Raw genomic sequence first — 23,127 nt, 5'->3', positions numbered from 1 at the left:
CTGTCACACACAGAGCAGGGGGATCAGGGGGTTGGGGCGCTGCCTTCTTATCACCCACAGAGCAGGCCGATCAGGGGGTTGGGGTGCTGCACCCTGTCACACACAGAGCCGCAGGGCAATCAGGGGGTTTGGGCGCTGCACCCTGTCATGCTGATCCGGTGCCAGGAGGCCTCACGGCTCCACTGATCCCGGTGCTGGGAGGAATATTACCCTTTTACTATATAGGATAGAGGCCTGGGGCAGGCTGGTTTGCCCTGAAGGGTGTCCTGGATCAGGGTGGGGGTCCCCACTGGGGTGCCTGGCCAGTCTGGATGAGGGGATGATGGCTGTTTGCAGCTGGTCACACACCCTTCAGGGTGTGGGTCCCCACTGGGGTGCCTGGCCAGTCTGGGTGAGGGGCTGAGGGCTGCTTTCAGGCTGGCGGTTGTTGACTGAAGCTCCCAACCGCTCTTTTTTTTCTTTTTTTTTTTTCTTCTGGGCCAGCTTTAGCTCTGGCTCTAGCTCTGAGGCTTCTGCTGCTGGTTTGTTTGCTGTTCTATAATCGAAACAATGTATAACTTCAGCTCTGAGATCCCAGCCGGCTATATTTGTTACAAAGTTTCAAACTGCCAGCTCAGAGGCCGGCAGCGCAGGCGGGGGAACGTTGGAATTCGCAGTCACTGGAGGAAGCAAGCCTCATGTTCGCTTCCAGCTGCCTGGCTGCCAGCCGCCATCTTGGCTGACAGTTAATTTGCATAAGGATATGCTGATTAGCCAATGGGAAGGGTAGCGGTCGTACGCTAATTACCATTTTTCTCTTTTATTAGTGTAGATATTACTCAGAATCCAGTTCTGTTCTTTGAGGAATATTGATTGGGAGAAGGTTAAGTCCCTTTTCTCTTTGCTTTGCTTTACTTTTAAACTAAGGAACTGGTCACAAAAGGGCCAGGCAGGTATTAACTAGGTAGTGTCGATAGGTAATGCAACCAGAGGCAAAAGTGAGTGTTGAGTATTGAGGCAAACTAGAGTGTGTGAGTACCATCTAAACCAGTGATTCCCAGCCTTTTTGGGCCATGCCCCACCTAAGCATCTCTAAAATCCTGATGCCTCTTCCTCCCCACCCCCCACCCCCCAACCCCCACCCCCATTATATATAATTCTTATTATTCAAAAAGTGAACTCCTATTCACATGGAGGAAGCCTAAAAAGACATTAACTTGGTCTAAACAAGCTTCCAAAGAACATGGCATTCATGAAAGAGAAAAGTAAAAGAACGAAAGGACAGTTGAAGTACTGAAAAAGAAATTGTTTAAAAATAATAATAACATGAAGTGATATGAAAAAAATAGCAAATAAAGTTTCAAAACATATAAGAGAACTGAAATGCATAAATATGTCACAATATAAATTTATATACTGTATATGAGGCCTCTAGAACCATAATACAAAAAATTCACTGTTAATAACTCTCAAATTGCCCCCCTGTGGGGCGTGTGCCCCACACTGAGAACCATTGATCTAAACACATGCAAATACACATTTAACAATAGCAACAATAACAAAACAACCAAACACTTTCAACAAAAACTTTGGTGATCAAAAAGCCTATCGCTAGATAAAATTCAGCTCCTGGAACTCCTGTTATGGAGTTACAGTGCAAGCTCTCTATACTGAAAAGTCCTGTCTCTTACCCAATCCACTCCATCCGTCTTTAATAATTTTTTGTTTTGTTTTTCTTAACACTTATTTTATGTGCATTCATGTGTTATTTTATTTTATTTTTAAAATACAATTTATATTCAATATTTTTTTTATTAGTTTCAGGTCATCTTTAGGAATGTTCAATCAAAGTATACCATTGTTTTCTTTATCTCTATTTATATCTTCCCTTTTCCTGAACTCATTTCAGATACAACTATTTACAGTCCCCTTATTATTTTGTTTCTTTTTAAACTTATTTTTCAATTACAGACACACAATAATATGTTAGTTTCAGGTGTACATTGCAGTGGTTAGACATTTAAACAACATATGAAGTAATCCCCGTGATCAGGCTGGTACCCATCTGCCACCCTACATAGTTATTGTGCCGAGCCAGCTCAAGCCAAGGGTTCGAAAGCCTGAGTGAGAGCAGTGAAGGATGAAGTAATGACAAAGAGAATAAGCTGGGTCTAGGGTGGATCTTCCTGTGCCTGGCTGAGGCCACAGAGATCCAGAGGCAAGCTGAGCCTTTATTTTATAGCCAGAGGTAAACGAGGTAGTGGTCACCATAGTTACAATGTTCTTGTGAGTTTCACTTGTTTTGGCAGCACTTGCTGCACCTCCCACAGCCCATTAGCTACCAGGATAAGATCTAGGGAGCATAGTAAAGTCAAGCCTAATTATGCTAAGAGGACTGTGCCCTCTAAGCTGGGACTTGTTTGTGGCTGTGCCAACAGTTCAGTCCGAGGCTTAACCCTATAGCCGCACCCTACAGTTATTATAATATTATTTCCTGTATTCCTTAGGTTGTATTATACATTCCTGTGACTGTTTTTATAGCTTCCAATGTGTACTTCTTAATCTTTTTTAGCTTCTTCAACTAGCCCCCAAAATCTTCCTAACAATTATCAATTTGTTCTATCTATGAGTTTGTTTCTGTTTTGTTGTTTGTTTTTAGATTCTACATATAAGTGAAATAATATATTTGTCTTTCTATGTCTGACTTATTTAATTTAAATATACCTCTAAGACCACCCATGTTCTTGCAAATGGTAAGATTTCATTCTTTTTTATTGCTGAGTAATACTCCACTGTGCATATGTACACATCTTCTTTATGTATTCATCTACTCAATGGATACCAAAGTTTCTTCCACACCTTGGCTACTATAAATAATGTTGCAGTGAACATAGGGGTGCATATATCTTTTCAAATTAGTGTTTTGGATTTCTTTGGGTAAATAGCCAGAAGTGAAATTGCTGGGTCATATGGCAGTTAATTTTTAGTGGTTGTACAATCCCACCAACAATGCACAGGGGTTCCCTTCTCCCCACATCCTCTCCAACACTGGTTTGTGTATTAGCCACTCTGACAGGTATGAGGTGATATCCATCATGGTTTTGATTTACATTTCCCTAACGATTAATGATATTGAGCATCTTTTCAATTTGAATGCCTTTTTTTTAGCTTCACATGTTTGTATGTGCTTCAAGTTTTCTTCTTGTAGTTGATTTCTCGTTTCATACACTGTGGTTGGAGAAGATGCTTGATATGACTTCAATATTCTTAAATTTATGAGACTTGTTTTGTAACCTAACATGGTCAATTCTGGATAATGTTCTGTGTGCACTTGAAAAGAATGTATATTCTGCTGCTTTGGGAGGAAATGTACTAAAAATGTCAATTAAGTCCATCTGGTCTAATGTGTCTTATAAGGCCTTTGTTTCTTGTTGATTTGCTGTCTGTAAGATCTATCTATTGATGTCAGAGTGGTGTTAAATCCTCTACTAATATTGCATTAGTGTAGATCCCTCCCTTTCTGTCTGTCATTTAGGTGCTCCTACATTGGATGCAGAGATATTTACAAGAGATATTATCCTCTTGTTGGATTGATTCCTTTATCATTATGAAATGCCCTTCTTTGTTGCCATAGCCTTTGTTTTAAAGTCTATTTGGTCTGATATATGTATCGCTATCCCAGTATTTTGTTTTGTTTTTATTCATTTCCATTGCATGAAATATCTTTTTCCATCCCTTTACTTTCAGTCTGTGTGTATGTCTTTCAATCTAAAGTTGGTCTCTTGTAGACAGCATATGTATGGGTCTTGTTTTCTTATTCACTCACCCACCCTATGTCTTTTAGTCCATACACATTTAAAATAGTTATATATAAGTATGTAATTATTGACATTTTATTAATGGTTTTCTGATTTTTTTATAGTTCTCAGTTTCTTATTCTCTTGTTCGCCTCTCTTTTATGTTGATGACTTTCTATAGTGTTATGTTTGGATTCCTTTATCTTTATTTTTTGTACATTTTTCATAGATTTGGGGGTTTTGATTTGTCATTTGCTTCACATATATTAAGCAATGTTTATAGCAGTCTATTTTAAGTTAATGGTTACTTAAGTTCAAACACAGTCTAAAATCACTACCATTTTCATTCACCCCTCCACGTTTTTGTGTTTGTCATTATTTTTTACTCCTTTAATGTGTGTGTGTTTGAGTGTCACCCTTTTTGTTTTTATTATTGTAAAAACAATGGGTGTGTTACTTCTAGAGCCTTTTGGTTGAGACTCCTATGTATGCCAAGGTCATCTTCCACCTGTGCCTCTCTTGGACCTCTTGGTAGAACCTACAAAGTGATCTGAGTTGGTCCGACGGTTATGGGTTATTGTTAAGCTGATTAACAAAGTGATCTGTTCCTTGGTTACCACTTGTGCTGGGCTCAGAGGTGCTTAGAAGAATCTATGCGGCAAACTGAAACCATCTGTCACTTGTGCCAAGCTTGTGTCCCCTTAGTTGAGGCTACCTTATAGGCCCAGACTGGCCACCACTTATGCTAGGCTTGGGGCCGCCTGGTGGGAGTTGCAATGCAAGTTGAGATCAGTCGCCACTTATGCTGGGTTTGGGGCCACTTAGCAAACTGAGGCAGGCTGTTGCTTGTTCAGGGTTTTAGAGATTGGGGGAAAGTCTGCAGTGGGAGCCAAGGCAGGCCACTTGTATGGAGGAGCCACTAAAAGAGGCTCAGGCCAGAGGAGCTAGTTGAGTGGGGCAGGGTCTCAGGGAATCACCAGGACGCAGAATGGTGTTAGCCAGATTAATGAAGAGCACAGATTTGGTGCCCGCCTACATCTGGCTGGCAGGGTGGGAAGAGAGTTCAACAAAGGAATGTCCATTCCCAGACAGAGTTGACCCCAAACCCTGTCACTCCAGCTCTCACCCTAAAGTTAGTTCATTTAGTTTCTCCCCATAGGTCCCTGGAACTTTCCAAGGTGCATCCCATGTCCTGGAGCTTGGAGTGAGTGAGATTGTGAGTGACTGAGATTGTGAACAAGTGAGTCTGTGCACAGGCCCTTTATGACCTGCAGTCCTCTGTCTCTAGCAGCTCATTATCTTTCTTGGACACAATACCCACTTGTTTTCACAGCCAGATGTTAGGGGGACTCCTCCTCCCAGCATTGATGCCCTGGATTGGGGAGCACAGACGGGGCTGGGACCCTTTGTTCCTCAGGGTACCTCTGCAGCCAAAATACCCCCCTGGATTCTTACTTGCCATATTGTGAATATGGGACCTGCCTATCCCACGTCTCCACTCCTATGCTAGTCTTCAGGTATTTCTCAATGATGGTTGTTCTCTAATTTAGTTGTAATTTTGATGTGGTCATGGGAGGAAGTGAGCACAGAGTCTACCTGCTCCACCATGGAGACCGGAAGTCTCTTACTGTTTCTTTATCACTGACTTGTTTTGTGTCCTCCTTACAGATGGAACAGATCTGAGCCTGAGAGTGGTTGATGGAGTCACTAAATGTTCAGGAAGATTAGAAGTGAAATTCCAAGGAGAATGGGGGACAGTGTGTGATGATGGCTGGGATAGTAATGATGCCGCTGTGGCATGTAAGCAACTTGAATGCCCAACTGCCATCACTGGCATTGGTCGCGTTAACGCCAGTGAGGGAACTGGACACATTTGGCTTGACAGCGTTTCCTGCCAAGGACATGAACCTGCTATTTGGCAGTGCAGACACCATGAATGGGGGAAGCATTATTGCAATCATCATGAAGATGCTGGTGTCGTATGTTCTGGTAAGTTAAAACAAAACAAAAACCGAGAAGGAAAGACCTGTATTCTTTAGGAGTAAGAATATGTCTGAGAGATAGAAATATCTAATAATTTCTTTGTTGGGAATTCTTTTACAGTTGTGATGAATTTTTTAAAAAATATATTTTATTGATTTTTTACAGAGAGGAAGGGTGAGGGATAGAGAGTTAGAAACATCGATGAGAGAGAAACATCGATCAGCTGCCTCCTGCACACCCCATACTGGGGTTCTGGCCGCAACCAAGGTACATGCCCTTGACCAGAATCGAACCTGGGACCCTTCAGTCCACGGACCGATGCTCTATCCACTGAGCCAAACCAGTCAGGGCGTGATGAATTTTTAACATTTTCTTTTTTTTTTTTTTACTAGTTTTGAGGGTTGTCTGGTGCAATTTTTCATAGTAATTATTCGGACTGCTATTGGATTCTAAATCTACCTGGAGTTCTGGGACAAAAAATAATATAAATTTTAAATATTTTAAAAATAGCTGTCTTGTTCATATTTTTCTGCCATTGACGGTTTTTATTAACCCTTGAAACTATCATCCTATTTCTAACCAAATGTATGATCTGTGCTGGCTGTGAGAAAAGCCATAAGATGGGTAAGCCTTCATTTCCAGTGCCTCCGTATCTGGAAAGGAGCAAGATTTTTTTAAAAATCCTTTGGGAGTTAATCTGCACATGTACCTATAACCTAAATTTATGTTTCTTTTGCAGATGGATCAGATCTGGAACTGAGACTTATAGGAGGAGGCAGCCGCTGTGCTGGGACAGTGGAGGTGGAAATTCAGAAACTAGTAGGGAAAGTATGTGACAGAAACTGGGGGATGAAAGAAGCTAATGTGGTTTGCAAACAGCTGGGATGTGGATCTGCACTCCAAACATCCTATCAAAGTTATTCCAAAATTAAGCCAACAAACATGTGGCTGTTTTTAATCAGCTGCATAGGAAATGAAACTTCTATTTGGGACTGCAAGAATTGGCAGTGGGGTGGACTTACCTGTGATCACTATGAAGAAGCTAAAGTTACCTGCTCAGGTAAGACTTTTTTTTTTTTTAATCCTCACCCCAAGGATATGTTTCCCATTGAAAGAGAGTGGGAGGGAGGGAGGAGGAGAGAGAAAGAAACATTGATATGAGACACATCGATTGGTTGCCTCCTGCAAACATCCTGACTGGGGCCGGGAAGCAAACCCAAGACCCTTTGGTTTACAGGCCGATGTTCTAACCATTGAGCCACTGGCCAGATCTGCTCAGATAAGACTTTCAATCAATTTTTTAAGAAGTTTGATTTGAGGTAGGAAAAATGTGTTTTAAGTAGAGAGAAAACTTTATGCAGAGGAACAAAAGCATGAAAAACCATGCTATGCCCAAGCATCTTTAGGGTGGGGCATTGGGTATGATTGATAGAGAAATAGATATTAAGGCTTTTAAGGTAACATCATACAGTATTTTAAAGTATGCTAACTTATTAGTGTTTATCATTTCTCCTTAATTTTAATAGATGGGTGGTGTTGGGGAGTCTACCAAAGCTCCCTGTGCTGCAATTTCCTCAAAAGAAAAAATGGTGGCAACAAAACACCCATTTCACAGGAATTACACATCAAGTGATGGATAAATGGTTATGATAATTATTCGTAGTGTTAGTATTATCTGTCTTCACTGATAGACTGAACTCTGTGATTTCAAACCCACCCAAATGCCTAAAAACATTGCAGGTGCTTAATAGTATTTACTGAAATGATAAATTATTGTATAAGTAGAAAAGAAATATTGAATTATCTTAAAGATAAAAAAGTGAAAATATTTGAAATGCAATTAATATATTTGTGATTGTGTCATAGGCTTTTTAGAAAGAGGACTTAGAAAGCTATTGCAAAGAACTATCTGATATAGGTAGACGTGTTAATTAAAGCAATAGCAAAAATTATGCAGAAGAAATATGCTGGAAAACTGACAGAGATTGGTGACTTTCCACACGTGCAGTGTAGTGTGAGGGTCAAGATTCTAGGCTTTGGAATATACTGCGTAACTTCAAATCCCAGTCTTCACTAACTCACTGTATGAACTTAGCAAATTACTACAACTCTCTACGTTTCACTTTTCTTATCTGTAAAATTGGAATGATATCAATGATTTCCCCCTAAGACCATTATAAGGATGAAAAATGTTTGTTACATACTTAGTAAAATACCATATATAATAGGCGCTCACTTAGTATTCACTAATATCATTATTATTGCGCTTATGGTGGATAAAGAAGTGGTTCAATTTCAGGTCATTCTAATTTGGTCTAGATATCATTAATTGGGAAAAGAACACAGTGAGCTTGTCTGTAGATAATTCATTCCATTTTGAACACATAAAGTTACAGATGTCCAAGTAGATACATTTATGAATATAAATTCAAAGAGAAAAGTATAAATGAAAACATTTATTGGCAGTTAAGAGAAAATGTCCATTGATAAGATGGGAAAGTTGAGGCTAGAACCTTCAGTCAAGGAATTCATGAAAGATTCTGTCAGGCAGGAAGGAGGAGAAAACAGGAGAAAGAAGTATCTCATGTATCAAGTGCAATATATCAAAGGGAAAAGGGGGGGTCTGATCATTTGAAAACAGGAAGCATATTGAAAAACTTTTCAAAACCATTTGAAAAGTTTGGGGCAGACCCCAGATGGCAGTAGGTGGAGGATTTAAGTACAGGGTTAAAAGATAGAGTGACTACACATTATCTGTCGTCTCCATTATTATGAACAATGTAAGGAAAATACAGAAAGGCTGGCTTCAGGAGGCAAAGTTTCAGAATTCTCTCAAATGAATTGGTCTAATGAGGAATGGGGAGTTCTAGAATTTGCTATGCCCAATTCTAGGCAAAGAAGCCAAGAGGAACGAGTGTGGAAAATGACTAATCACCCTGGATTCCCTTTCTCACTTTCACTTCCCTTCCTTACTTCCATCATAAAAAAAAAATCTTGGAATTATGTTCTCTCTCACTGAAATATTATTTTTCAGCCCACAGGGAACCCAGACTGGTTGGAGGAGACATTCCCTGTTCTGGTCGTGTTGAAGTTAAATATGGCGACACATGGGGCTCTGTCTGTGACTCTGACTTCTCTCTGGAATCTGCCACTGTGCTGTGCAGGGAATTGCAGTGTGGCACCGTTATTTCTATCCTGGGGGGAGCTTACTTTGGAGAAGGAAACGGACGGATTTGGGCTGAAGAATTCCAGTGTGAGGGGCACGAGTCCCATCTTTCACTCTGCCCAGTCGCACCCCACCCAGATGGGACTTGCAGTCACAGCAGAGACATTGGCGTCGTCTGCTCAAGTAAGACTCGGAGTTCATGTTCAGTCTGTTCCCTTGCTTGGGAGACAGCAGGGCTAGGTCATCACAGACATCTTTTTAAAGCCCTGTTTCCTTCCAGGGTACACAGAAATGCGCTTGGTGAATGGCAAGACCTCATGTGAAGGAAGAGTGGAGCTCAAGGTTCTAGGGACCTGGGGATCCCTCTGCAACTCTCACTGGGACATGGAAGATGCCCACGTCTTGTGCCAGCAGCTGAAATGTGGGATTGCCCTTTCTATCCCAGGAAGAGCACATTTTGGGAAAGGAAACGGTCAGATCTGGAGGCACATGTTTTACTGCACTGGAACTGAGCAACACATGGGAGATTGTCCTGTAACTGCTCTGGGTGCATCGCTATGTTCTGCAGAGCAAGTGGCCTCTGTAATCTGCTCAGGTAAGAGGATCAAGGGCAGCCAGTGACGAGCCTCTCCCATGGGTGCTGGGCCTTCAGAGCAGGTGCACCTGTAGGGGTGAAAAACAAACGTAAAAGGGAAAGATCCATTGTGAGGGGTCATGAGAAACGTACTGGAATATTAACCTCACTTACCTTTTTAGAGAAAGTGTGAACTGGATGTTCATTGGTCTCATAGTTATCTAGTGCTTCTTAAAGCACCTGGTAAATTCCTTGCCTGGTTGACCAGTCCCATTTCTTTCTCTCTAAAGCTATGTTTGTTCCCAGCTCATCTATCTTATACCTCATTCGTCTGGCCTCCCTTCCTCACTCTACCTTTTGAATCTTGTTTGACTGAGCAGTTTGGTATTTGCAGGAAACCAGAGTCAGACACTATCCCCGTGCAATTCAACATCTTTGACCCCAACAAGCTCTACCATTTCCGAAGAAAGAGCTGTTGCTTGCATAGGTGAGAATCAGTGATCAATCTGTAAAAACTATCTCAATCCTTAGGAATGCATTTTTAGTAATATTTTACTTTCTCTCTCCAGAGAGTGGTCAACTTCGCCTGGTAAATGGAGGTGGTCGCTGTGCTGGGAGAGTAGAGGTCTATCATGAGGGCTCCTGGGGCACCATCTGTGATGACAGCTGGGACCTGAACGATGCCCATGTGGTGTGCAGACAGCTGGGCTGTGGGGTCGCCATTAATGCCACTGGTTCTGCTTATTTTGGGGAGGGAACAGGGCCCGTCTTGCTGGATGAGATAAACTGTAATGGAAAAGAAGCTCGTATTTGGCAGTGCCCTTCACATGGCTGGGGGCGGCACAATTGCAGGCATAAGGAGGATGCAGGAGCTATCTGCTCAGGTAAGTTCTGCACATAATCTCTGGTCACAATTACATACGAAAAGACTGAGGTAGGGCAAAGGATAGTGGGGGGTATTAATCTGAAAGAATTGCCTGAAAAACAAGTAGAGAGGAAACTATTGCAAGAGTCAGGATCCCAGAAGTATAGATTTGATGAATTAGTGTTACCTCCTATGCAAGGTAGTATAAAATTAGAAGGAGAAAATTTCAGAAATGAGCTTGCATATCACAAAAATGACAACAAAACTAATAATGAGAAGTTCTTTTACAAATATACGTAGAGCTGAATATTGAGTAAAGATTCAGCATACCTCTTGATAATCACTGTATTAATTAAAAAGTAGGTTTAAGAGACAAGAAGAAATACATTAGTACTACATTCTACAGAGAAAAAGATAACTATCATGTCCAAGCAATTTTTCATGACAGACAAATAAGACTTATTTGTCATAGGAGCAAAAATTATCAGAAGAACCCACTGATCTTATTTTGTATACATGGCAAGCTTCAGAAACTATGGTGAAGTAGAAAAATGTACTCAGCTGTAATATATTGGGGAAAACAGTACTATGATCAGTAACTTAGGGAAGTGAAAAATTCTATATGCCAGAAGTGATGTGGACATCAACCACATTTAATGACACACATTTGGTAGAGATCACATGCAACAAAACTGTGATGTGTCAGAAAGGGGGCTATTCCATTTTAAGGCAATGCACACAAAATCTTGGGTTTAGTATCTGAATATCTCAGTAAATTTTAACTGTCAAGGACAGTTGCAAAAAAATGAATGGAATAAAAATTCTTGAGGATAAAATACAGTAACTTAGGTAGAAAGTCCAAACTATGTAATTAATAAAAGATTTGAGCCTTTTATTGAGACCTAGAAGTCAACTTAAAATCATTGGTGGCCTTCTAAAGAGGTCCCAAGTACAAAACCCAAGACTGTAAAAGCAGAAGATATAGAAAAATATTATATTTTACTAAAATCTACTAAATCACCCCATAGTTACTAAAAAAAATTACTACTAATTGATATAGTGTACTTATTTTTGTGGTTGTTAATCCTCCCCAAGGATATTTTTCCATTGATTTTTTTAGGGAGAGTGGAAGAGAGAGGGAAAGATAGAGAAAAACTCTATGTGAGAGAAACACATTGACTGGTTGCCTCCTGCATGAGCCCCAACCAAGGCCTGGGCCAGAGAGGAGCCTGCAACCAAGGTACGTGCCCTTGATCGTAATTGAACCGGGACCCTTTGGTCGGCAGGCCAATGTTCTATCCACTGAGCCAGCTAGGGCTAGTGTACTCATTTTTGAAGTCATTCTCACACCAGAATAAAGGGAAGGAGCCTTGTGAATTTTCAGAGAAGATGTGAAACTACTCACTCTGTATTTCACTCCAGAGTTCTTGTCTCTGAAACTGACCAGTGAAACCGGCAGAGAGACCTGTGCAGGACGTCTGGAACTTTTTTATAATGGAACATGGGGCACCATTGGCAAGAGTAACATGTCTCCAACCACTGTGGAGGTGGTATGCAGGCAGCTGGGCTGTGCAGACAAAGGGAACATCAGCCCTGCATCTGCAGCCACGACAATGTCCAGGTACATGTGGGTGGACAATGTTCAGTGTCCGAAAGGGCCTGACACATTATGGGCGTGCCCATCATCTCCATGGAAGCAGAGACTGGCAAGCCCCTCAGAGGAGACCTGGATCACATGTGCCCGTGAGTATTTGAAAATTCCACTCTGGCCTATATGAAAATTCCATTCTGTGACTCCACTATGATCTTCTGATCTCATTAAGTAGGAATGGGTAAACTCTAGTTAATACCTATTCTACCTGGATTGTAAAATTGGTTTTATTTCATTTGATCTATAGATTTTCAAGACCAGAGATCATTTTTCCATAGAATATTTATACGTCCCATGGTCTTCCTGAAAGTCCTATTCAATTGCTTTCTCTGTGAACAAATGAGGAGCAGAGAATATGTGATTCAGTATTTAACTATTGAATGGTCTACTTTACCTTTCCAATTTTCCTTTCAATATCATTTTGATGTACTAATATAAAACAAGAAGCAGTCATAAAGACCAATCCTAAAGTATTTCCCCATTCTCCATCTTATTAAACTGGAAGAAATTTTCTATGTACCTGGCAATCTCTCAAGCTCTTTTATATTTGAGAAAATTTAACATTATGCAATGTTCACATTATTTATTTGACATTTTGTGAAATGTCACACTACTGTTCTTATGTCCAATATGAAATATTTTGCTGAAAGGACATGTATTTTCATAAAAGATACATTTTGTTAAATTTATTGTTTAAATGTGCATTAAATAAGCAACGTTTTAAAATAGTCTTAAAAACAGTTTCAAATATCTCTTTTCCCCTGTGACCTCTTAGGAGTTTTTAATCTTCTCAAAAATGACCTTGGGTCTCTGATTTTTCAGACAAGATAAGACTTCAAGAAGGAAACACTACTTGTTCTGGACGTGTGGAGGTCTGGCACGACGGTTCCTGGGGGACAGTGTGTGATGACTCCTGGAACCTCGACAATGCTCAGGTGGTGTGTCGACAGCTGGGCTGTGGCTCAGCTTTGAAGGCACTCAAAGAGGCGGCATTTGGTCAGGGGACTGGGCCCATATGGCTCAATGAAGTGAAGTGCAAAGGGAATGAGTCTTCCTTGTGGGATTGTCCTGCCAAGTCCTGGGGGCACAGTGACTGTGGGCACAAGGAAGATGCTGCTGTGATATGCTCAGGTGAGTGCCAGGATACGGGATTAAGCTTGCAACCTCTGGTAGCTAAGAAGGGGTGAGTCATCGAGTGCATTGTGTAAAGACTGGATATGCCAACATAGGGGTCTAGTGGGGAAAGAATCATAATGTCTCAGTCTGAAGAAATGATGAAAATATTTGTTGTTATACATTGGCCTTCCCCAAGGTAAAGCATATTACTTATCTGTGTTCCTGTGCAGAGGGAAGAAAGAGAAGAACAACATCGTTTTAGGTCGGAAACAGTAGTTTGCTTGACTGAGGGCACTCAAGGCTCACATAGAAAATAAAAAATTAATTGTTTTCAATAAAAGTCGATATTCCTTAACCCAGGAAGTGGTACCACCACCCATCCAAATCTCTCGTTTGAACTTCTTCCTCTCCCTTTGATCTATCACCTCCCCCAGTCAGTCACCAGGTCTTATTTTTTTTTTCTAAGACTAAATTTATTGTGGTAACATTGGTTAATGACATTATATAAGTTTTAAGTATACAGAGATAGAAATATTTGTTCTATATATTACTCTTAGAATTGAGTCTCCTTCTCTTTTTCTCCTACAGGCAATGCAGTCAAAGAATCATCACACGCCAAAGGTATATAATCTTGAGGTTTCTGAGCATAGGACCAACTGTCTGCATTATTTAGAATTCCTTTTGTTAAGAGACTTTAGGTTAGAAGTTCTGAGGATATGACACTTACTTCAAGGATCCTGTATCTGACCTAAGAAAGGGACCCACTTCTTTTAGCTAAGACATTCTCATCTCTTGTGATGTTTACTTGCACTTAGGTAATGCACTCCCGGTTGTACTTGGAGTCCTTGGGGTCATTGTGTTGATTGGTCTCATCGTGTTCTTCTTGCGGTCTCAGAAGGGAAGACAGCTACAACAACTTGCAGGTCTGAGCTAAATTATGGTCTTTCCAATGTTTTATGGGATAAGAACATTCTTGGGATAAAAAAAAAACACATAAAAATATTAGATCCAAGAATCAAATGGCCAGAAAGATGGAGCCTACAAGAGGCTTAAGCAGTTTCTCAAAAAGAGGGAATAAGATTGTAGAAAAGAAAAGGGGCTTAGGTTGTTTTGATGAGTCCTGTACTTCACCTATATATTTAACTGGGACATGATAGAATTGCTAGTTTAGAATAAATATGCTTATATAGTTAAACATGAATCCTTTTTTTTTTTTTTTGCCGGAAGATTCATTTGCTTTTGCTATATACTTATTACTGATTGTGCCATTCTGTCAAGCAATGTGCCTAGGATCTTATGATATGGACATAGATAACCAAGTGTTTTTTGTCTTCATGGAATTTCAAATCTAATGGAAGAGATATATATGTAAACAAATAACTTGCAGGGTAGTGTTATATATTCATATGAATAAGGGGACAGTGGCACAGAGGAGAGAATAATTAGCTGTAAGGGAAAGGGGAGTATCAGAGGCCCATTCTAGGAGGCATTCAAGATAAATTTTGAAGATAAGAGTTCAAATAACTGAGTAAGGTGCATTTATAGGGGAAGAGAAAACTATGTACAAGTGTAGAGAAGCTTAAAGGATGCAACATTTGTTGTTGGGGGTCGGGGGGGGATAAAAGTTGAGCTCAATGAGAGAAGCTACTGATAAGGCTGGAGAAGAGGGGGAAAATCATGAAGTTCTGTATTCCATGGCAAGAAGAAGAATAGTATTAAAGAGTATTATGTAGAAGAGTGAAATAGTGAGGCAGCCTTTTAAGAAAGTTCCGGGCAACAGAATGTATGAGGAATTGAAGGATCACATTCCTGACAAGGATAGCAGTTTTAAATAGTTGGGATGAAAGATGAAAAAGACTTTATAGTGAGGATGAAGGGAAGATAGATTTTAGCGAGATTTTAGGAAACACTCCAATGGATTCGGAAAAGCTTCTGGCTGCCTTGGGGGGGAAGAAACTAGGTTGTTCTACAATGGCAATAGCTTTAGCTTGGTAGTAGAATGGGATGGAAACCAGACAAGGGTATGAATGAAGATTGGGTATGTTTGCACTGCTAGGAAAAAGCACACAGAGGGAGGGAAAGTTTTACTATTTTCTGCTGATTTATAACTTAAGACGTCTGTTGTCAGTTTCTTCAAGAGAGAATTTTGTCCACCAAATTCAATACCGGGAGATGAATTCTTGCCTGAAAGCAGATGATCTGGACATGCTGAACTCCTCAGGTGTGTGGTTCTTTAAGGGTCAATAGCCCGGGGCTTCAGTCCAGTAGCTGCAATTGAGGCTGAGGCATTCTACTTTGCATAACAGTGGAAAGAAATCACAAACACGTATTAATAGGAAACTTATGATGCATGTAAGGAAGAAGACAGGAATGAACTGAAAATTATTCTTAGAGAACATGAAAATTGCAATCATGGGGACACCTCTGGCTAAGAGGTCTATATTTCTGACAGAGGTGCAAAGAACCATGAAGCAGAATATTATGATTTGGACCTCATTTTATTAAAACAGAAATTAATCTTCTAAAAAATAGCTTAACTCTTCATATATCTCTTTTGTAGTTTCTTCCATTAAAACTCCTGCTACTTTCCTTTCTCTAACTTTATATCTATCATATTTTTCCTAAAATCATAAAAGCTCGGACTTTTTATATCTTATCCTATCAGAGGCCACTAGCCTTATTTCCTATCACATGATACTTCTTTCTTTGTCCACTGACCTCTATTTAGCACCACTGCACTAATTCTGCCTCTGGGAAGCATAACTCTGCTGGTTTGGGGAAAAAATATCCCAATACCTTCTTACTTCATGAAGGTTCAATGCCTTCTCGATAGTTCTTACCTTCTGACAAGGGCCTGCCTCACTTCTTCCATACAAGGGATTTGATATTTGCTGCAACTATGTCAGGAACATAATGTTTAAGGCATGGAAAGGACTTTCTGTGCCCCCTACATCACACTTGTTTCCTTTCCTAATTACAGATGGTGTTTTTAAATGTTCAAAGAGCTTCTAAGACATTTGAGGGGAGGTCTGATTTATTTCCCAATAATTATTTTCTTCCATTCGGAAAATCTCAATGAGCCAGACGGTTTTAATGCTGCTCGACTAATTTCCATGTCCAAATCTCTTCCTAGGGGACCATTCTGAAATACACTGAAAAGGAAAATGAGAATTATAACCCAGTGAGGTGAGTGAGGAAAATTTATTCATCATCATTCTAAACAAGTACATTCCTCTGGAAAATTGAGAGCTCCTCTGGTTAGGGCACATCATCATTCTAAACAAGTACATTCCTCTGGAAAATTGAGAGCTCCTCTGGTACTAGAAAGAATGTATAGACACATATTTTATATACATGTATATATGTTTATGTATGTATATCTAAATAGAGAATATATAATAGATTTTTATTACTACGACTTCACCTTTCAGTTACAAATAAGGGTTTTCCAAAAAATGTATGCACACTTTGAATAATTATTCATTCCAGTGGGTTAAATCTGAAAAGAAACATCAATTGAACTATCAGCTCTTAAGTGTGTATAGTGTTTTGGGACACCCTATATATTCTAAGCCATAACAATGGTATGTAATGGAGCTAAGGAAAAACTGGGTAAATAAATATGAATAAATCTTTTAAAGATATATGGGGTAATTTCAGGAAATAAATAAGACATATTTATGGTTGTATAATGCATGCTACGGTAAGTATTCAATACTATAGGAGTGTAGAAAGTTTGGAAAAATTATGAAGAAGATGTAATGTTCAAGTTAAATAGGAGATGACTGAAAGATAGACCATTTTAGGGAAAGGACATAGCAAGTACAAAATATGGAGGCATAAAAGAGAAGCACACCTTTGGGAAACAAGTTTTTCATTCAAAAATATATATTGAACATATTTATGGTGATAAGTGGTATCCTGCTGAAAATACAAAAATTGAAGACACTATTGACAAAGACAAGATTGTTTAATGAAATAGGTAGGGGTATGGAGAGGTTCTGTGAAGAGAAGCAAAGTGATGCAAAACCCAAGATGAAAAGGCTGCATAGAGCCCTATAATGAATGGTCTTATCTGCTACATTTCATATTTATATTTTATTTTAGCGATTCTTGGGGAAGTGTTGGCTATGGAAGATTAAGCTGGTCAAGAAACAGATTTGCATTTTATAATTTGCTTTCTTGAGGAAGGTATAACAAGAAAAAAATGAACAAGGCAAAAAATTTGCTAAGTTATACATCAAAAAGAAAAATGGTGAAATGAATTAGTGGGTATATTTTCTATTCTTTCAAAAGTAAGGGGGTTTTTTAAGAAATATTATGACATATAAGAAATACAGATTGAGTCAAAGGATAAAAGTTGGAACTCTTAAAAGTATATAAATATAAAGTGTTAATATCATATGTAGACACATAGAGCACCTATAACTTGTATATTGCATGAAAAGGGTAAATTCATGTATGTAAACTTTACACACACATATATATCTCATCAATTGTTATGATAAAGACAATATCTAATGGATAATTGGGAAAGCTATGAAAAGATAACTCATAAAAAATGAATTTCAGCCCTAACCGGTTTGGCTCGGTGGATAGAGCGTTGGCCTGCGGACTCAAGGGTCCCAGGTTTGATTCCGGTCAAGGGCATGTACCTTGGTTGTGGGCACATACCCAGTAGGGAGTGTGCAGGAGGCAGCTGATTGATGTTTCTCTCTCATCGATATTTCTAACTCACTATTCATCTCCCTTCCTCTCTGTAAAAAATCAATAAAAAACATATTTTTAAAAAATGAATTTCAAATGATAGACATTTTTAAATGCTTAAATTCACTAGTAACTCAAATTATGACTAATGATGAGATGCCATTTTATGTAAATCAGACCAACAAAAATTTAAAAGCACCAATGTTTATTGCTAGTAGGAATAAAAAGAAAACTAATTTTAAACATTGCTTTTGGAAATAGGAAGTGTGATAGTCTTTGGAAATGGAAACTTCTATTTTAAAAAACTTAAAATGCTTCACAGATCCTTTGACCCAACAATTCTACCACTGAGAATTTTTTCCATACAGATAAAGACACTAGTATATAAGAACATATATGAAGGTTTATTTTTTACAGTGTTGTTAGTAGTAGCCAACGTTGGAAACAAAGTAAATAGCAATCAGTCAGGAAGTGGCTGATATGGAAAAACTAAAAAGGAAAACCCATTCATGAAAATGCAATAATATTATTCCATCTATGTGCTCACGTTATTGAATATAATTAAATCCACCTATAAAATCATGTGTGTATACGTATAAAGAAACATGTAAACATTCTAACACTATTATAAACTGAGGACTATGAATGACTTTTGATTTATAATATCAAATGCATGAATATTATAATAAATAATATTTAAAACTACTTATTCCTTAAAGAGTAATCACTGATGAATAACTGCTTCAGAATCATGTAGGAGTGCTTTTAAAAATAGCATTTCTGGACATCACTGTAGTTCTTTGGAATAGAAATCATATTTATGCACACTGAAGTTTGAAAATTGTTGCATTTAAGTTTTCTGTCCAGGAAAGTATTGTGTTTTGTAATCCAAAGGAGCCAGTGAGAGTGTGTGGTAATGTAATACATTACAGTATATTATAATGTAATTCTTATAAGCATGTGTGTGTAAAGAGGAATATAACAATTTTTCTATGTATGGTTTTAATTCAGCCTTTTAAGATATCTGAAGACTTGGATTATTGAATGGAGCAAGAATTCACCTGGTTCACTGAAGATCACAATACAATCCTTTTTCTCCTACTATTCCAAAGACTGCTGCTGAATTTATAAAAATTAAATTGATGAATGTGACTACTAAAAGTTGTATATAAGACTCTCGGGGGGGTAAATAAAAATGAATATTGCTGATTTAAATTCGTCTTAACTTCTTGTTCTTGACTGAATTTCTTAGTGGGCTTTCTGACTTTTTTAGTTTCATAAATATAATGTGATGTCTTTTTATTTGATAATGTTTTTATTTTTATATAATACATATTTTTATAGTTTGGGTTAAATAATAACTTTCTTATTATTATTAAATCAAAACAAAAATTTTTTAGAAAGGGAAAGTTAGTGATTATTGAAGGATTTGTTAATAATATATGGTTATCTCTGCAAGGCATGATTCTCATTGGTTCTTTAATTGCTTTTTGTCACTGTAATTCTGGTCATGGACAAAAAATGCACAGCAACAACTGGTAAGGAAAAAAAAAATTCAATAGCTCACTTCCTCAATTCCTTTGGATGGTAAAACAGAAGCTGAAATAAATGCATAAATTATGTCTTTTCTATATAACTACTAGAGGCCCAGTGCACGAATTCGTGCATGGGTGGGGTCCCTCGGGCTGGCCAGGAGGAGGTACCATGAGAGGTTGGCCAGCCAGCGGAGGTTGGCTGTGGGAGCCCACTGACCACCAAGGGGCAGCTCCTGCATTGAGCGTCTGCCCCCTGGTGATCAGTGCACATCATAGCAACCAGTCATTCAGTCACTTAAGCTTTTATATATATAGATTATAATGAAAGTTTATATTTTACTAAAAATCACTTATCCACATTTCATATAAACCTAAGTAAGAGTTATAGTAACTCAAATAAGAGTTATAGTAATAAGACTTATAGTAATTCAACACTAAGCTTCGAGTCTATTAACTTGTTCAATTTGCATCAGTGTTAGATGCAAATTGATTTTTAATTCTTTCTTGGTATTCAGATATTGCATACAGCCTTTCCTGGCATTTTGGGCTTCAAAGCAACTATATTGTAGAAACACATCTGTCTGACTTTCCATTTCTTTAATACCTCTTGTCAATTTCACAAAATCTATTGAGCACTTACTATTTGTCAAGTATTGTATGTACATTAAATACTCAATTATATGCCATGTACTATGTGCCCAATGTTGGGAACTATATTCATATGTGTGCCAATATATATATGAGCCAGGGCCCCTCATGTCCAAAATGACCAGAGGGATGACCGAATGTGTGTGGGGGGGGGGGGGGGGCAGGTGACAGGCACGGTGAGGTCGTTAGCCTCCAGCCCGGGCTGGGCAGAGGCTTAACGACCTCGCCGCTGCCTCCGTGGATGACTCCCAGCAGGACCTGGGCCCTCCCCTCTGTGGACCAGAGGCCCTTTTCCTGATACCATGTCCCCAGGATCTCTCAGACCCGTTTGTGGAAGTCAGGAAACACTGCATGTGGTCATCCCGCCCTGGGGACTCCCAGGGCTGACAGCAAGGGTGGGCTTCTGTGGGGTCCCCTCTGTTATGTGATCCAGGGTCACTACATCCTAATGTTGACTCTGGCAGGACTTGGAATGGTCCTCTGTGTATCTGAGGTCCTGCTCCCTATACCAAAGCCCCCGAGTCTCTGAGACCCAGATGCAGAAATCGCCTGTTGTCGTCATCCCGCCCTGGGTGGGATGATTCTGTTCTAGGGTCCAGGGTCCCTCCCTCCTCCCTCATGTTCCTCACCTTGAGCCCTGGCAGGTCCTGGGATCCTCCCTCTGTTGACCCAAGGCCTCACTACCCTGAGTCCTCTGCAGGAAGTCAGTGTAGGTCACATCCAGTACCAAACCCAGCAATTCCAAAGCCTGATAGCAGGGGCTGAGATGGATTCTGTAGGGTCCCTTAGCCCTGCCTCTGATCCATACTTTGACAGGGCCTGGGCCTCCTGTCCTCTATGAACCTGAGTCTGCAATCCTCAGACCAAGGGTCTGACTACCCAAGTTCCCTGAGGAAGTGGGGGGTGGGGGAAGGAGGTGCAGTTTTCAACATACAAACAGGAAGCCCAACTTTGGGAATTTAAATTCCTGCCTCATTCACCTTATACTGTTAAAACCCAAATCTAGATACTATACCTACTATGATCACCCCCAAGATTTTAAACAAAGCTAAGATAACCAGTTGAACAACTCTATTCATTAAAGACAGCCTAAGGCAATGATTTCAACCTTGAAAACAGAAAGGTGGGGAGAGCCACATGGACAGTGGGAAAAGGGGGGTGAGATGGAAAATTTCTCTGGTAGTAGCCAAGAAGTGAATGGTTTTCAAGGTGCATAAGAGCAACCTGTACTAGGGAAGCAGGATGATTCACATCTCCACAGAGACAGTCACATTACCTTGAAAAGATTTTAGGTAAATCTTATGAAAACTAGCTAATGGTGAAGGATGAGAAAGAACAGTGAACCACTGAAATGGGTGGCCTAGGGAAACGTTTGGAGGAAGCATCATCTCCCTACCATGTGACCCAGCAGAATTGAACATGGGGCCCTAACCAGTTTGGCTCAGTGGATAGAGCATCGGCCTGCGGACTCAAGGGTCCCAGGTTCGATTCCGGTCAAGGGCATGTACCTTGGTTGCGAGCACATCCCCAGTAGGGTGTGTGCAGGAGGCAGCTGATCGATGCTTCTCTCTCATCTATGTTTCTAACTCTCTATCCCTCTTCCTTCCTCGCTGTAAAAAAATCAATAAAATATATATATTTTTAAAAAAAAGAATTGAACATGGGGTCAATAAGCTTGAGAAGGATTAGGAGTGCTAAAGAAATGTCCCCTTTCTTACCAAAGCATCTCGGCATCCTCACCCCTCCCCATGGAAGTGTAAGGATGGTGCTTTATGATGTCTAAGTTTCTCTCCCAGAGCTACCATTAGCTGGAGGAGAGGCTTCCTGATTAATTAAAGCCTAAAGGGTGTAGCCCCTCATTTTCCTAGAGAAAAGCATATGTTTAAGAGGCCTGGGGTAGGGCCCTGGGAAATTTTGACATGGTGAAGATGACCAGGAAACCACAAACTCCTAGCACAGTTATGTAACAACCAACCCCATTCACCAAAAGAAGGTAAAAGAGGAAGAGGCCCTGTTAACCCAGGTCCAGTGTCCATGATGAAAGGACCACACCCAAACTTCTCCTCCTCTTCTTTAGCGGCATATCCCCAAGACTCCCTGGTCTGCCTGGCAGATTCCAGCCTCAACCCATACTTTTTCTCATGAAGACTTTTTCCCCTTTCATCCCAGCCATTTCCCCACAAACCAATGTCCTTCTGTGCTCACTCTGTTGTCCTTCTAGGTACTAAAGACATCCATGGGGGTGAAAAGATGTCTTTAAGGGAGTTCAAGGAAAGGAGCCTTTCCAAAAATTCCTACCCCTTTAAGAAAACCTATGAAAGTTATAAAGCCAACAATATGTGGCCATGATCACAGGCCAAATGAGAAACTGAATAAAAATGATCCAGAAAAAGACCAAGACAATGTAGAAAAATTCACCACCTCGAGTGATAACTTGGGCAGCCAGTAACTTCAGAGCAAGGTCAAAGACCTCAAAAGTATCTATGAAGTCTCTGAAGTCTGGCCCCCAAGAAATGCTGACAGTGTGGAAGCCAAATTTTACACCTATAGGGTACACCAATAGTGATGATTAAAATAAAATTGATAAGTGCTTCACTTTCAGTGTAAGCATAATTTGCAGACAATTTTTATTAAATTTATTGGGATAACATCTACATTATAAAAGACCAGGGGCCATCACATCCTAAATGACCAGGCAGACAACTAACTGGTCACCAGGCGGGGGTGGGGGGAGGGGGAAGGCGGTGGGGGGCGGGGCGGGGAAGCGGGGGGTGGGGGGGGGGCCCCGGGCGAAGTAAGGTGGGCACAGTGAGGTTTTTAGCCTCTGGTCCGGGCGGAGGCCTAACGACCTCGCCGCTGCCTCAGCGGCTGCGGATCAGGCCTGGAGAGAGGCCTAGAGAGAGAGGCAGGGCCTAATCAGCAGCCACCGTGGTTGTGGGCGAAGCCCAGAGAGAGAGAGAGAGAGGCAAGGGCTGATCAGCAGCTGCCACAGAGGCTCCGGATCAGGCCCAGAGAGAGGCCCGGAGGCAGAGGCAGGCAGAGGCAGTTAGGGGTGATCAGGCAGGCAGGCAGGTGAGCGGTTAGGAGCCAGCAGTCCCAGATTGCG

At 40.3% G+C, this 23,127-nt stretch overlaps 1 protein-coding gene across 1 annotated transcript in view; it reads left to right on the top strand.

Moving 5' to 3' along the window:
* Window positions 1-19,047, top strand: part of CD163 (CD163 molecule) — a 27,930-nt gene extending 8,883 nt beyond the window's left edge. Inside the window, exons 5-17 of the mRNA XM_006084199.3 lie at window positions 5,445-5,765; window positions 6,499-6,819; window positions 8,794-9,108; window positions 9,206-9,520; window positions 9,894-9,986; window positions 10,069-10,383; window positions 11,787-12,107; window positions 12,838-13,146; window positions 13,720-13,752; window positions 13,947-14,054; window positions 15,260-15,352; window positions 16,265-16,317; window positions 18,850-19,047. Of these exons, the coding sequence (XP_006084261.1) occupies window positions 5,445-5,765; window positions 6,499-6,819; window positions 8,794-9,108; window positions 9,206-9,520; window positions 9,894-9,986; window positions 10,069-10,383; window positions 11,787-12,107; window positions 12,838-13,146; window positions 13,720-13,752; window positions 13,947-14,054; window positions 15,260-15,352; window positions 16,265-16,287 (2,567 nt within the window). The 3' untranslated portion in view covers window positions 16,288-16,317; window positions 18,850-19,047. The remainder of the gene's footprint in view (window positions 1-5,444; window positions 5,766-6,498; window positions 6,820-8,793; window positions 9,109-9,205; window positions 9,521-9,893; window positions 9,987-10,068; window positions 10,384-11,786; window positions 12,108-12,837; window positions 13,147-13,719; window positions 13,753-13,946; window positions 14,055-15,259; window positions 15,353-16,264; window positions 16,318-18,849) is intronic.
* Window positions 19,048-23,127: the final 4,080 nt, after the last annotated feature.

Source organism: Myotis lucifugus, unplaced genomic scaffold (genome assembly GCF_000147115.1).
Source record: "Myotis lucifugus unplaced genomic scaffold, Myoluc2.0 scaffold_10, whole genome shotgun sequence".
Lineage (NCBI taxonomy): Eukaryota > Metazoa > Chordata > Mammalia > Chiroptera > Vespertilionidae > Myotis > Myotis lucifugus.
The sequence above is the reverse complement of the archived record's forward strand: the minus strand, read 5'-3'. Positions and strand labels throughout refer to the sequence as shown.